General features: G+C 40.8%; 1 protein-coding gene across 3 annotated transcripts; it reads right to left on the bottom strand.

The window, feature by feature from the left end:
* Window positions 1-2,117: 2,117 nt before the first annotated feature.
* LOC124137800 (sulfotransferase 1A1-like) lies at window positions 2,118-15,994 on the bottom strand. Of its 3 annotated transcripts, none has more exons than XM_046504244.2 (6): window positions 15,811-15,994; window positions 6,004-6,166; window positions 4,811-5,089; window positions 4,034-4,137; window positions 3,454-3,601; window positions 2,118-2,959 (listed from the first exon to the last, which is right to left on the bottom strand). In XM_046504244.2, exons 1-6 carry the CDS (start codon window positions 15,832-15,834, stop codon window positions 2,847-2,849), a joined length of 831 nt encoding a protein of 276 aa, XP_046360200.2. In that variant the 5' UTR covers window positions 15,835-15,994; the 3' UTR covers window positions 2,118-2,846. The 3 variants fall into 3 exon arrangements, with proteins under 3 accessions (XP_046360200.2, XP_046360198.2, XP_046360199.2); XM_046504242.2 differs by having other exon boundaries at window positions 4,811-5,131; window positions 15,811-15,993; XM_046504243.2 differs by lacking the exon at window positions 15,811-15,994 and adding an exon at window positions 8,984-9,190 and having other exon boundaries at window positions 4,811-5,131.
* Window positions 15,995-16,198: the final 204 nt, after the last annotated feature.

Below are 16,198 nucleotides of genomic sequence, written 5' to 3'. Positions count from 1 at the left end.
ACTTCAACAGGATTGAGGTATATGTAGTCATTATTGGCACTTGGCTATCCCGAGAGGACCATTTAACATGTGTGAGTCCATTTCGGGCGAGCTTCCCTTGCTATGCAGGATAGGATGCCATTAATCGTGAAGAACACCTGCCACAAGAGGGATTTACGACAGGCTTTGAACCCGTGAAGATCCGGGGTAAAATAGGTCTACAGAAACCCATGCTTGCCATAAAAAGCGACTAAGCTTGTCGTAAGAAGCAACTAACGGGATCGGGTGGTCAGGCTCGCTGACTTGGTTGATGCATGTCATCGCTCCCAATTGCGTGGATCGATGCTCATGATATCAATCACTGGATTGTCTGATCCATACTCGATTATTTACAGACCGCCGTCATATATCTGGAATATTGTTGAGTGCAGCACTCGACATTTTACTAGCCCTTCAATCACTCGCTGCCCTTGACAATCACTAATAATATACTCACACCAATCTGTACCGCTACATAACAGTAAATACCTGGTTTAATTTTTTTTGTCATTTCAAATATTATATAAGGTTGGGAGATTACAACAAAAGGCTCATCTTGGCACAGATAATAAATAAATGGCTTAACCAGACGGTCACAAACATACCTTCCCGGAAACCTGACGGAAGCAAGCGTTCATAAAACATCAAAGAATAACACAACGAGTATATATGGATATGTATAACTTGAGAGTGTGTTTTACGCCGCTTTTAGCAATATTCAATCGCGGCGGGGGACACCAAAAATGGGCTTCACATATTGTGCCAATGTCGGGAATCGAACCCGGGTCTTCGGCGTGACGAGCGAAAGCTTTAAATCACCACTAGACTACCCGACCTCCCCATGTCTAACTTGATGACACGTGAAGTCTGTGATGATGTTCTCTTGGATGTTATGATGATCCGTGTAAACGTGAATAAGATGATTTATGAAACTAAATGACAACTTTGTGATTCAGCTATATGCTCACTGAAAATTACACGTGCCTCTTTGCTGGAAGGTCAAGTTTTGTTTGGAAGTCCTAAACTCACTTTTTCGCGAACACCTGCGATCATCACTATTTGATAGTGATTAACTAACACATGCTTAGATATAGTCGGAATTCTACAATCGACTCTCCTTTTGGCAGAGATTTCTTATGAATGTGGAAAGGAATTTGTTGCTTTTATTATAATGCGCTAAATCATCTGGGCAAGGTCACCCGCTACTGTCAATATTGGCCCTCGTTTGTCTGCTGAATTGTGTTCATCTGGGCAAGGTCACCCGCTACTGTAAATATTGACCCATGTCTGTCTGCTGAATTGTGTTCATCTGGGCAAGGTTACCCGCTACTGTCAATATTGGCCCACGTCTGTCTGCTGAATTGTGTTCATCTGGGCAAGGTCACCCGCTACTGTTAATATTGACCCACGTCTGTCTGCTGAATTGTGTTCATCTGGGCTAGGTCACCCGCTACTGTCAACATTGGCCCATGTCTGTCTGCTGAATTGTGTTCATCTGGGCAAGGTCACCCGCTACTGTCAATATTGACCCACGTCTGTCTGCTGAATTGTGTTCATCTGGGCATGGCCACCCGCTACTGTCAATATTGGCCCTCGTTTGTCTGCTGAATTGTGTTCATCTGGGCATGGCCACCCGCTACTGTTAATATTGGCCCATGTCTGTCTGCTGAATTGTGTTCATCTGGGCAAGGTTACCCGCTACTGTCAATATTGGCCCACGTCTGTCTGCTGAATTGTGTTCATCTGGGCAAGGTCACCCGCTACTGTCAATATTGACCCACGTCTGTCTGCTGAATTGTGTTCATCTGGGCTAGGTCACCCGCTACTGTCAACATTGGCCCATGTCTGTCTGCTGAATTGTGTTCATCTGGGCAAGGTCACCCGCTACTGTCAATATTGGCCCACGTCTGTCTGCTGAATTGTGTATGTGCCTTGCTGTCATGGGTCAGGTTGAGGTTTCAGGTCTTAATTTGTTGTCAGACTTTGTCATCAGCTGTTTTTTAGTGAAAAGCGACAGTTGCGATCCCAGTGCGTTTGCTTTTTGTCCATGTCAATGTATACTTTGTTTTAATTAGTAGATACAAATAACGAACCTAACAAAACTATGATTCTGTTTATTTTGGAAAAAAATGACTATGGGTGACAAAATCAGGATAGTATAAACAAATGTCAGGGGCCTAGCAAATAGAAGATGTGAAAATCTGCTGAAAGACAAGGCTATACTAATTTTCATTTCCAGTGCAAAGGGTTAAGAATTAATAACCAAAGGAGAAACAATTCTGAGTGAACAAAGAAGTCTTTAAAAGAAACTACGCTTTACATCTTGATATTCATTAGAAAAAAAATAATACACCAATATTTTGCAATATATTGTTTTATAGTTTCGAAACCATGATCAAATGAATGAAACTGGACACTTTATGAAAAATTGCAGAAGACGTTGTTTTTTCTTTCCACTAGAGTTTAACAATTTATACCTGCAAACATCTTGGAATATATATATATGAGTGAAGACATGGATACACATACTGTTAAGTAATGCTTCTTGTGCCATACAAAATGGACACGCATGTTCTTTATTCTATAATGACAAGGGATGCAGACAAAGAGACCCACTGTTTCCTTAGTTGTCCCTGGTGGTTGTGGACTTTTCAGAAATGATGATTTGTGATGACTGTTTATAAATAGGACAGATGGAAGTTTAAGAGCAGATTATGACACCCTCAATGACTTTTCATAAAATGTCTGGATATAAAAATTATATTGACAAGACAAAGGCAACATGAATAGTCTTAATGACTTAATGAATTGAATAAAGAACAGAACATTCACAGTGTATATTTGAACTGAAGGTGACAGTCGGCCATCTTCTCCTGGTAGAGCTGATCAAACCACTCGTTCTGGGCCACAGTGAACCAGTTCTTCCAGTCACCTACTCCGCCTGGAACAGATGGACGTTTGTTTGTTTATTGTCTAATGTCGTACACGGCAATATTCCAGCTATATGACGGCGGTCTGTAAATAATCGAGTCCATGCAATTGGGATCGAAGTCATGCATCAACCAAGTCAGCGAACCTGACTACTCGATCCCGTTAGTCGCCTTAAACGACAAGCAGAGTCGCCATTTACGGCAAGCATGGGTTTCTGAAGACCTATTCTATCCCTTCACGGGTCAACAAGTGCACGTTGTCATACCTACATGCAACATTTTAATCCATACCACTTCTGAACTTCATACAAAGTTTTTCACCCGTGATATTTATGTAACATTTTAAGCAGAACAGAAAACGTTATGTGCATTTTATGTGTTTCATTTTGTCTCAAATTTGAGTAACAAAAGTTAATTCCAAGTATTGCCCGAAATAGATAAACTTGTAGCATAACACGTGGCTCTATTGCGATATATGTCTTTGATATATCTAACGGACCCTTACCCTTTCGAAAAACGCCGTATTCAGTTGTGGTGACCTTGATGGCTCTCATAGAGGTGATGGTTGTGTTGTCGCAGACTCTGGACAGGAAGTCATCCGTTCTCTCCACACCCAGGAACTCGCATATCCTCCTCATCTCTCGCATCTGATCCTGGAGCAACATCAAGTTCAATAAACTCATCTCCAACATCTGATCTTTACACATATGACATTACACGACACCTTCAGCCAGCCAATACCCCGTCAACTGTAACTGAAGTGGTCCCCCGACACACCTGCTTAGTGCTGCCACGTGTTGCCACGACATACGTCCTTAGTTTTTCCGCGTTATCCCGACATATCTACTGATGTGTTCACAAGTTGCTGAGTTCCCTCATTTTGGTCTGATATATTTAACGAAAACTACTGAGTATGCCATCTGTTAATTCTCTGTCGGAAGAGGCGACCTGAATACATCGGACGGACACACTCGGTGAATTTTAAGGTCCCCACTCAATTATTTACTGGACGCCATGATATGACTGGATTATTGATGATAACAAACTAACAAACAATTATTTATCCAAGTGTTGCCCACACGTACCTGCTTAATGTCCTCGTAGAAGAGAGTCAACACAGGCAGATCAGGATTGGTCTTCTTCACTTGCTCCCAGTCAGTAACATAGTCCATCCATGATCCATACATAACTGTAACAGAAGGGTATATGTTGGTACAGACCTGGGTCAAACATGACTGTGACAGTTAAGAACCAATATGAATCATGAAATTTGGGATTATAATTAGGAAAAATTGCGAGTCAGCGAGCCTGACCACCCGATCCCGTAATTCGCCTCTTTCGACAAGCATAGTTGCCTTTTACGGCAAAAGACTTTTTTCTGATGCGATCGTTTATTTCACGACTATCATGACGTAGATGTAGCTGGGCAACGCAGATTAACGCGATGGCCGAACGATCGCATTCAAAAGCGGAAGAGATATGACAATCGGTATTGGGAGAAAAGGTACAGGTAATCAACATTAGGATTATGGGAATAAGCGGGAAATACCAACCTGTGCATAAAATGGACTTTTCTGACATTGCCGAGGTCGGATTCTATTGAGGCTGTCATCATTATTTAAATACGGTTTAATAGTTTTAAAGGTTGTATATTCATCCTCATCCTTGTAGCGGCTGTAGGTAATGTTGATATCTCATATAAGACATAAACGACTCGTTGGACGTTATTTATCACACCACAGTGCAGTAAGAATAAACTTCCAATTCAAATATTCTCCCTCCAGTGTTTTATTGTGTGATAAGTAACTCCCCCTCGTCGCTCATTTCTTAAATAGATGATAACAGACAGAACGAATACTCACACTTTCCCTGGAAAAGAGGATTCAAATAGTTCTTCCACTGCCCTTTGTATTTTGCACATGGAATTGTTGTCGAGAAATTATAGAAGGAAACTGCTACGTCCTTTGGGTTTCTTAGAACAGAAATGACTTTTATTTTCTTATTGAGAACATCTTCTGGCAGATGCTTCATCAGCAAATGGGAGCAGAGGATCCTGGGAGACTGGAGGTCGGCATACCTCTCCTCTGGCCCATATTCCAAGAAGGTCTGGTCCATTCCGATGTCATCTTGAGTAATCTCCCCTGTCAAGAGTTCTCGTGTTATTTCAAACACCCAATTGGTTCCTACGAAGAGGAATACAACGTGAAAAACAATACATGAAAACACACTTATGTAATGATAACTGTTAAAAATATCCGCCAGCCCGACAGTCCGAGGCGGTCTATTTTGCTGGCGGACGGACAGTTTTGAAAAGTTGCATGCTCGATGGTCGGGTTTTAAAGTTACTAAGTTGTGAATCCACAAGTTTGTTGTTATTTTCGGAGAACTAACATTGAACAGTACTAGTCTTATGTTTATCCTTTTATTACTTTTGTTCGTAAGTCTAGCAAATACTGGCGTGGTAACTTTGCAAAGTTATCAGTGCAGCTGACTGAAAGTTTTGGAAATGTTATACACTGGGACAAGGCCCTTTTGGAAACATTTTAGAAAACAGCAAAACTTTTCACAAATAGTTCTACGAGAGAAGGAATGATGACTGTTCACATATATACGATTTTCAACAATCGAATGTTATGTGCTTATAACGCTGTTTGAACTTGAGTAAGTCTTTGACCCAAGCTGTTTTTTGTAGCGATGTACGATGGTGAAGTGAGGTAAAATGGGGTTTAATGTCACCTTCAAGATTGTTGCACTTGTTTCGCGCCTGTGTGTGCGTGGCTACTTGTACTAGTCAGCGCTAGTGCCGATTTTTTAGTGCTAGCCCACTGTGAGACCATGACGCAGTTTAATAGGAATAATTATATAACCCACTCTGCCACATTATACTGACTCCGAGCCGACCAGTCCTTGTTTTAGCCCCTTAATGCCAAGCGCCAGGCAGGGTAACAACAAGTACCATGTTTTAACGTCTTTTGGTATGACGGGGATCGAACCAACCACCTTCCGCTCGCCAGGCAGACGCTCTGCCCACTTCATGGTGTTGTTATAATGTTACCTGATTTAGGATATGTGCAGAGCATGATGTCATCGTCGCGTATTTTCACAGAACGTACACCCTGGATGCCTGGTCCGTTGATGAATTCGGGTATGAGGACGCCGTTGTCGTTTAACGACGTGAGGGTGTCACCGCCGTCGTCCGGAACGTTCACTACGTGTACCTGAAGTCACAGAGAGCCTGTTGAAGTGTGAAGTGTGTCTGGAGTACATGACGGGGAGAGGTGCGTTGTGCACGCACCGAATGACATCAGACAACATAAAGTGTCATTTGACGCAAAAAAATATTCCGTTTTAGGGTTGCCTCCCTTCCACCACTTTCGTGATCATGAACCTGTCCCACTGCTGATCTGCCTTCAGTACACTCGGGGATTCCCCAGCAACCTATGCTTGTCATAGGAGGCGACCAAATGGTTTGGGTGGTCAGACGTGCTGACTTAGTTGCATGTCATCGTTTCCAAATTGCCTGTATCGATTCTCGTGGTCAAGCACTGGATTGTCTGGTCCAGACCCAATTATTGACAGATCACCGGGGTCATATATCTGGAATATAGCTGAGTGCGTCAAAAACAACAAGCAAGCTTTGCCTCTAAACTGAAGGCGGCGGTTGGAACAAAACAGGTCCCAGTTTTATGAAAGAAGACCTTCAACCCTAACACTTCCTCCAGGATCTCATAGCGTCTTGTTTTACGCACATTTCGCGAAGACGTTGAAAGACTGTAGTAAATCCCTTTTCCAGTAGGGGTGTCTTTGAGAATAATGAGTGAGTGAGTGAGTGAGTGACGTGTCAGCTTAATGTGGGAGGTAAGCCCGAACTGATGCAGGTCTAGGACGTTTACCACTTCGGTGAAACCCACGAGCACGGGTATGATGCTGACAAACCTAGAAACATAATCGGGGCGAACCGGGATTCGGAGCCACAATCATAGGTTTCTGGCGTGCCCAAGGGACACAATTCTGCACAGCGAATCGCGGCGCCTTAGACGACTGAGCCACCCGTGCCCCCTGAGAATATTATCTTGCATAGCAACGTTATGTAAGCACGCTCGAAATGGACGCACACATGTTTAATGTTCCTCTCGGAATAGCCGAGTGCCAATAATGACTATAGATACTTCAAACCTGCTGTTTTTTAATGAAAGTCTCTTACACATCAAAATTCCATCATTAGATTTCAAATCGGATGGCTGCTTCGACAAGAATAGTAACGCATCATTGGAAACACACAAAATGTGTAATATTAGAGGTGTTCCTTTTTGGAACTCAAAGCAGGAGACCGAAAATTCACAGGAGAATTAATTTTGACAAACTGAACATTCACGAATACAGTTACTTACAAATCAAAGAAGAAGAAATGCTAATAAAAGCGACGAAATCATTTTCATAATCGTAAGAAAGCAGGGTCCATTGTACGACTCTGACTCTATCATAAGCATGTGTTTACGACAAGCCTGTATCCCAAAACGAGGGATGACTTCAACGTCGAGCAGCTCTAGTCTTTGACGTTTAAATTTCACAACTTTTGAGGTATAAACAAGTATTTAATCAATGTTTCATAGAGTGTCATACGACTCTTGATCAGAAGTTGTTTGTTCAAGGTTACAACATTGAAGACCTCAGTAAAGCTTACAAACTGTTTTATGGTAGATATGATGGAGGACATTTCCAATTTGACCATCAGTGATAAATTAATTTGATGTCCTATGCAATTCCCTATTTTGGCTTGTACCCATATGTTCCTTTTGTTTTGTTAAGTCGAACAATTGACTTGCCTTGCATGTGTTTGTGACGGGTGCCACTGGAGGGGCAGGATACACTCACCTTTTCGCGAACACCTGATACCATCACTATTTGATAGTGATTCACAAACACATGCTCATGATCTAGTCGGAATAGTAAATCAACTCTGGTTTTGGTATAGATTTCTTCTGAATATGGAAAAGGTTTTGTCGCTTATGGGTCCTTTACACAGGATGGCGACCTTTGTGCCTCCCGTTTGCGACCATAAAATTTGCCAGGTCGTCGTTGGAGGCTCAAAGGAGGCAGAATGGTTGCCTAGGTCGTTCAAATGTAGTACACAGGAGGTTCAAAACAGTCGCACAAAGGTCGCCGAGGAGGTTGGTTGCTCAAAGGTGGCTCAAAGGCGGCAGAAGGGAGGCACAAGCATTGCCGCTGTTGCAGAATAAAGGCACAGTGGTCGCTCAATGGTCGCCAGGTAACAGATGCGTTCTGCTGAAATATTTTCCCGCCAATCATTGGCGACGCTTCTGCCTCCTTTGGGCGATCAACAGCGTGCATTGAACGATGACTTTGGCGACCACCATGCCTCGATTCGGCGACCACGGTAACCCTTGAGACTACCTGTAGTGCCTCCTCAGCCTGCCTATAAATAGAGGGCATGTACCTGCAGTGTTTCATTGTGGTTGCAGACGCTGAACAACTCTCGCAGTTACTGCTGAACAACTGCTGGAGCAGTTACATAGAAACATGATTTTCTGAGTTTAGGCGACCATTGAGCGTCCTGCCTATTTTTTGATCGCTCAAAGGTGGCACAAAGGTCGCAGCCTTGTGTAAAGGGGGCTTTATAAATTGTTTAACGCTAATGTCACGGCGGCCCATATATACTCGGGTCCCATATTAAGATGGAAATCACGACCTGTATGTGGCGTCAGGCTACACACAACAATATACTGGGTTCGCCATTACACAGGTTCAAATTGAGATGATACTAATACTGACTTGAGAATGGTTCAATGTATACAGCTCGACGGAATATCCAATAATACAGGCGAGTGGACAAAGGTATCCAGACACAGATTGGGTGGAGGCCAGGTGAGCTGTCAGCACAGTGAACGGAGCAAAGTTGGGACTCGGTATCAGTTGTGCATTTATAAGTGTGTACTCGCTGTGTCAGGTTGACCTAGCCATGTTATCATTCACGATTACACAGACGCAAATTGGTATAATACTAAAGAACCTACTTGAGACATGTGTCAATGTATCAGCATTCACCTCTACAGCACTTCCAGTATATAGACAACCGAAGACAACTGCTCTCACACACAGAGATCGAGGTGGCTTCAAGGCGAGCTGATGATAGTGACCGAGGTAACAGTAGAAGCCCCAGTGGAGATATCCATGCAGCTACAAGGCGATCTGTCTGCATTAAACGTTATTGCCAGGTCAACGTTGTCGAGGGTGGTATGATTTACACGAATGTGCTTGTCGATCTAGCTATGTGTAACCTACATGTGTGTGTTTATACAGTGGTTTTCTAATGTCCCCTTTCGTGTTACACGCAAGCGAACATTCTCTCATATACTAGTATTAGTACTTCTAGTGACATTATATGGTTCAATAAAATAATTAGGCATTCAACTGCCACATCTATGTATCCTTAGCCTGCAGTTTCAGCTGCAGTGAAATCACAAAACATGGATACCTCTCCCAGCTTCATTTCCTAATGAAGGAAACTCAACACAGCAACTGCAGTTCTGCGCCAAATGACTCTGAACTGAACACGACTGTGGACACGTTCAGCATAAGTGATGATGTTGATGACGAGAAGTAAACCCATTAAGTAAAGATCTGAACTGGTCTTCGGAAAGTCATGCTTGTTGTGAGAGGGGACTAACGGTTGTCAGACTCACTGATTTAGTTGATGCATCTTTACATATCCCAACTGTGTACATCGATGCTCATGATGTCAATCAATTGATTGTCTGGTCAAGATTAGATTATTTACAAATCGCCGTCATAATATATAGAATATTGCTGATTGCGGCTTTTAACAAAACCCTAAAACAAAACCCCAAACAAAGCCTAGAACTGAAACCACGCACGTTCATGCAAAATATTAATCCATACTACAACTTAGATTTTTCTCCGAATGGATTCATTCCTCATAATTATTTATCAGTGAAGGCAGCAACGAATATGACCTAAAGTGTGTTTCACTACTTACTTCAAGTATTGCCCGATGGAGTCCAACTTGCATCGTAACAAATACCACTGGTGCGCTATATTTTGGGGACACCTCTGAAACTCATCCTTATCCTTTCAAAAAAACGCTGAATTGTTTTGCCTCGTTCTTGAAACCACAAGACACCTTAAGCCAGCCATACTCTATCAACTGTATCTAAGTGGTGCCCCGACATACCTGGGTAGTGCATCTTCCCGAGGCAAGAGAGTGAACTGACTTTAAAAGTCCTGTTTCCACCCTTGCCGAATTAGGCTGGAATTCCTAGCGCCACCAGTGGCTATTATGAGTTACGTCCCTTCTAAGTCTCTCCTATGGACCAATCAGATTCCACCTCTTGTACCACTTGCATTTGCTTCAAACAAGAAGGCGGCGCCTAGTCAGGACGATCTGATCGATTATCAAGATGTATATTGTGATAAAACGAGTCTTACATCGCGAAATGCATCAAATCACGTGAGATTTGGAAAATATCTGTTGACAACGAGTTGGCGGTGCACATGCTTTGGAAATCCTGCAGTCGACAGAAATCTGAACGACAGTTTACGAACCGGATTTTGATTTCGTTGTGCGATTTTGATTGGACTATGCATAGACTCGTTAGTCCAGCCAAAATGTAACTCCATAATACCAGCCTAGTTTGGCAAGGGTGCACGGAAACTGGACGTTGATCGTCAGTTAACGCTCTTGCCTCGGGAAGATGGCGTAGTGTTGCCACAGGTTTGATAGTTTAGAAATCTTTAACAAATGGATTGAAATAAGAAAGTGTGTAAACTCTATGAAAAATAGCAGAAGCCCAGGCTTTGATTTATTTCCACTAAGGTTTTTCAAACATCTTGGAATAAATATATACTAATTCAGAAACATTAATAATTCACACTTCAAATGTAACAATCAACATAGGCGTCCTTATCTGTAAACCCAAAGGCAGTAAAAAAACAAAAAACTCTGGGGATTGCGGATAAGAATATAGGTCCCAAGAAAACTATGCTTGTCAAAAAAGGCCCGGGTGGTAATGCTCGATGACTTGGTTAATTGCATGTCATTGTTTCCCTATTGAGTGAATCGATAACTCGATTTTCTGGTCCAGGCTGGCGTCATATAGCTGAAATATTGCTGAGTGTTGCGTTAAACAATACACAAACAAACAAAGCCCTCTCCCATTCTTTCCCCAAATGAAACACACCTTGCCCTCATCTCTATATTAATTAAGTGATTGACAGAAAGAAATACGAGGAAGTGTGTACATCAGACATAAAATATACATCACTTTTAATGAAACGCAGGGAGATTGTTTATCAGATATATTTTATATATAATCCAGAATGAAAGTCGAGGGAGTATATATATGGGACATGTTATATACATCATTCATAATGAAAGGCGTGTGTGTGTATCGGATATTCAATACATCTTTCAGTATAAACAGCGTGTGAGTATATCCGACATGTTATATACATCAAGGCGGGTGAGTGAATATCTCAGATATATCACATGCATCACTCAGAACGAAAGGTGGGTGGGTGTATATCTCAGATATATTATGTACATCATTCAGAAAGAAAGGTGGGTGGATGTATATATCAGATATATTATACACATCATTCAGAAAGAAAGGCGGGTGTGTGTATATCTCAGGTATATTATGTACATCATTCAGAAAGAAAGGTGGGTGGATGTATATCTCAGATATATCATACACATCATTCAGAAAGAAAGGCGGGTGTGTGTATATCTCAGATATATTATACACATCATTCAGAAAGAAAGGCGGTTGAGTGTATATCTCAGATATATTATGTACATCATTCAGAAAGAAAGGTGGGTGGATGTATATATCAGATATATTATACACATCATTCAGAAAGAAAGGCGGGTGTGTGTATATCTCAGATATATTATGTACATCATTCAGAAAGAAAGGTGGGTGGATGTATATCTCAGATATATTATACACATCATTCAGAAAGAAAGGCGGGTGAGTGTATATCTCAGATATATTATGTACATCATTCAGAAAGAAAGGTGGGTGGATGAATATCTCAGATATATTATACACATCATTCAGAAAGAAAGGCGGGTGTGTGTATATCTCAGATATATTATGTACATCATTCAGAAAGAAAGGTGGGTGGATGTATATCTCAGATATATTATACACATCATTCAGAAAGAAAGGCGGGTGAGTGTATATCTCAGATATATTATGTACATCATTCAGAAAGAAAGGCGGGTGAGTGTATATCTCAGATATATTATGTACATCATTCAGAAAGAAAGGTGGGTGGATGTATATCTCAGATATATTATACACATCACTCAGAATGAAAGGCGGGTGAGTGTATATCTCAGATATATTATGTACATCATTCAGAAAGAAAGGTGGGTGTGTGTGTGTATATCACAGATATATTATGTACATCATTCAGAAAGAAAGGCGGGTGTGTGTATATCTCAGATATATTATGTACATCACTCAGAATGAAAGGCGGGTGTGTGTATATCTCAGATATATTATACACATCATTCAGAAAGAAAGGCGGATGAGTGTATATCTCAGAATATTATACACATCATTCAGAAAGAAAGGCGGGTGTGTGTATATCTCAGATATATTATACACATCATTCAGAAAGAAAGGCGGATGAGTGTATATCTCAGATATGTTACATAAATCATTCAGAAAGAAAGGCGTGTGTGTGTATATCTTAGATATATTATACACATCATTCAGAAAGAAAGGCGGGTGTGTGTATATCTTAGAATATTATACACATCATTCAGCAAGAAAGGCGGGTGTGTGTATATCTTAGATATAATTATGTACATCATTCAGAAAGAAAGGCGGGTGTGTGTATATCTTAGATATATTATGTACATCATTCAGAAAGAAAGGCGGGTGTGTGTATATCTCAGGTAAATTATATACATCATTCAGAAAGAAAGGCGTTTGAGTGTATATCTTAGATATATTATACACATTGTTCAGAAAGAAAGGCGGGTGTGTGTATATCTCAGGTAAATTATATACATCATTCAGAAAGAAAGGCGGTTGAGTGTATATCTTAGATATATTATACACATTATTCAGAAAGAAAGGCGGGTGTGTGTATATCTCAGGTATATTATGTACATCATTCAGAAAGAAAGGCGGTTGAGTGTATATCTTAGATATATTATACACATTATTCAGAAAGAAAGGCGGGTGTGTGTATATCTCAGGTAAATTATATCCATCATTCAGAAAGAAAGGCGGTTGAGTGTATATCTTAGATATATTATACACATTATTCAGAAAGAAAGGCGGGTGTGAAAAGACCCATTGCATTCAGATTCTGTTGACAAGTTTGAAATGTTATTTACCATCATCTACCAATAGGAAATATTATGATAGTATATTACCTTTTAAACTTATCAGCAGAATCTGAATGCAATGGGTCAATACTGCTAATTTTAAGATATTTGTGACTATGTTATTACTCATGGTTACCCCTCGACCAGAAGTGGGATAACGCCTTTAAAATCTACAATTAATGGAATCTTAAGATTTTCGTCTGGCTGATGATAGTAAATAGCATTTCCAACTTGTGAGCAGAACGTGAATGCAATGAGTCAATACTGCTAAGTTTAAGATATATTGTACGATATTATTGCTCATGGCTACTGGGCCAGAAATGACATAAAAGTAATGCTTTCAAGAATTAATTGAATCTTGAGAGTTTTTGTTTGCTTGTGATTGTCATTCACATTTCACACCTGTGAGAAATATGTTCTTTGATCATTAGTTTGGTATATAAAACTACATAGTTTTAAAAAAAGCTTCGCCCCCTTCACAACTGTAATAATTAGTCATCATAAGAAACCACAGAAAAATATATATCACTTACCTTGAGAGTTTCATCTTTAAAAAAAATAATCTCATCTCAGAAACTTCAGCCACTTGGCCTCCAACAGCAAGGATCAGACGGTCACTGTGATCAAGTGGTGAATGGAGGATAACTCTTACTGATGCTTTGTCCCACAAATATCAGTGTCAACGATGACAGAGCATGGAATAACAACTTCAATTCTCTATTAGTAATGGGGTTTATAATTATATATTTTTGTCTTATCTAGGTAATGTTGAAGCCTCCTAAACATGACAATCATATTAAATATTAATATTTAGATGCCACTTATACTGAAGACACTTTGCTGGCAAAAGAGTAGACATTGAATAATTGTTTCCACCAAAGTCTAACGTGAAAGTGACAATAATATTTAAGAAATGTGCATTTGGAATAACATTTTCTTAGTAAAGTACAGATTCTAGTACATTTTTGGGTTGAATCCCATCCGGGATTCGAACCCACACTGCCAGATTTAGGCACCTAATCGCCAGCAGACAAAGTCAGCGAACTAACGCACTCAGAAACCGAGGCTTCCAAAAAAAAGGAAAGTACTGGAATCTATACTTTACTTCATGAATACATAGAAGCATGTGACACTTTATTTTCTATGGTGTTTATCCCAGTCCTGGTCGCTACGCGCGTTCTCCCTCTCATTATTTCTGAGTCAAAGGGACAAAACAGATTTCCATATTGAAAAGAATTCGAAGTATCCGCTGAAACAGAGTCCATTGTTCGACTCTGACTATATTATGAGCATGTGATTATCAATCACCATCAAACAGTTTGGAAAAGGTGAGCGTATTCCGCCTAACAGGTGGCTCCCGCCCCAGGAGGTAGCGTTGACATTTATACTTGGACGATAATGCGTGTGAAATGCATAAAGTAGCTGATTATTGTAAATTAAAAATATTTAAATAAATTAAAAGGCAAATACATGTATGAAATTAACAACCTTTCCTTGCCTAGCCTTGACGACCAAGAAACCAGCCGTCATTTTTTCCTTTATCAAGATTCCTTTTCAAACGTGCAGTTGTTAAAGTATATGCCGAAGATGAATGGATAGGAGCCGTTGAAATAAATACACACGCACGCACGCACGCACGCACGCACGCACGCACGCACGCACATACATACATACACACAAACGCTTATCTTCGCAAAAAGTGTAAGTGGAATACTGTTAAAAGCGGCGTTAAACCCAACTCACTCACTCACTCACTCCATGCGGCCGGTAGCCAGCCAGCATAGCACATCTGCCACAGGCCAACGCCAAGTGACGATTCTTCACATCTTTCACAGTCCATTCAAGATATTGCATATGTTTTTCATCCGTTTCATGTTTGAAACAAGTCCACACATTTTCATAAACAAATGTCAACGAATGGTTACGCTTCACTCAGAAAGTATCCTAATACGTGAAAATCTACTAGCTTTGCGTAGTTATCGTTTGTTTACATTGGTTGTACAGCTCCACGTGCTGTCATCGAAGCCCAACGGAGAGCTAGCGATACGGTCACTTTGATGTGTAAATATATATTGTCATGCAATTCGCTATATCTATATAATTATGGAAAACAAAATGTAAAGCGCCCCCAAATACATGCATTAGTCCGTTCTGTTCTGATTTTGAAAAAGCGCGTTTATTTACAAACAAGGGAAAAGTCCGGTCACGTGATATGCAACTTCGCCTGTGGCAGAGGTGTTATGCTGAGTCACCACTGCGCCATCTCGATTATCTGCCGAAACAAATTCCATTGGGCGTAAAAGGCAAAATAAATGTGAAAATTATGTATAGGAAAAAGAAAATCCGTGGTGGTTTTCGCGAAAAGGGTATGCAGATTCTGCTGCTTGTAAGTAAAGTGCGTGCGGCGTCAGGTTGCACACAGCACTATTCTGATTCACTATGACACATATATCAAGATCATACTGAGGTACTTACTTGAGACATGGTTGAAAATAACATATAGATCTACGGCATATCCAGCAATACAGTCCAGTAGACAACAATATCCAGGAATGGAGCAGGCTACCAGGCTTGCTGATGGCGGTGAACGAGCCAACAGTAGAATCACAGGCACGAATACCAAGATAGATACCTGGTAAGCTCTCTGTCGTGAAGGAGGTCACAGCTGTGACGAAACATGAGTACATAATTGTGTTTGTTGTGTGGGACGATCCAGCGGTGTTTGACCCACGTGTGTGCATGCAGGAGCTTTTTAATGCTGTTGATGTGCAATGTGGGTGTTTTTTTCTACTTTAGTGTTGCACTCAACCAAACATTTTCCCATATATTTCACAGTGACATGCAACCAAACATTTACCCACAT

The sequence above is a fragment of the Haliotis rufescens genome, unplaced genomic scaffold (genome assembly GCF_023055435.1).
Source record: "Haliotis rufescens isolate VD_foot unplaced genomic scaffold, xgHalRufe1.0.p SCAF_57, whole genome shotgun sequence".
Classification (NCBI taxonomy): domain Eukaryota; kingdom Metazoa; phylum Mollusca; class Gastropoda; order Lepetellida; family Haliotidae; genus Haliotis; species Haliotis rufescens.
Note: the sequence above shows the minus strand (reverse complement) of the source record. Positions and strands in the feature narration are given on the sequence as shown.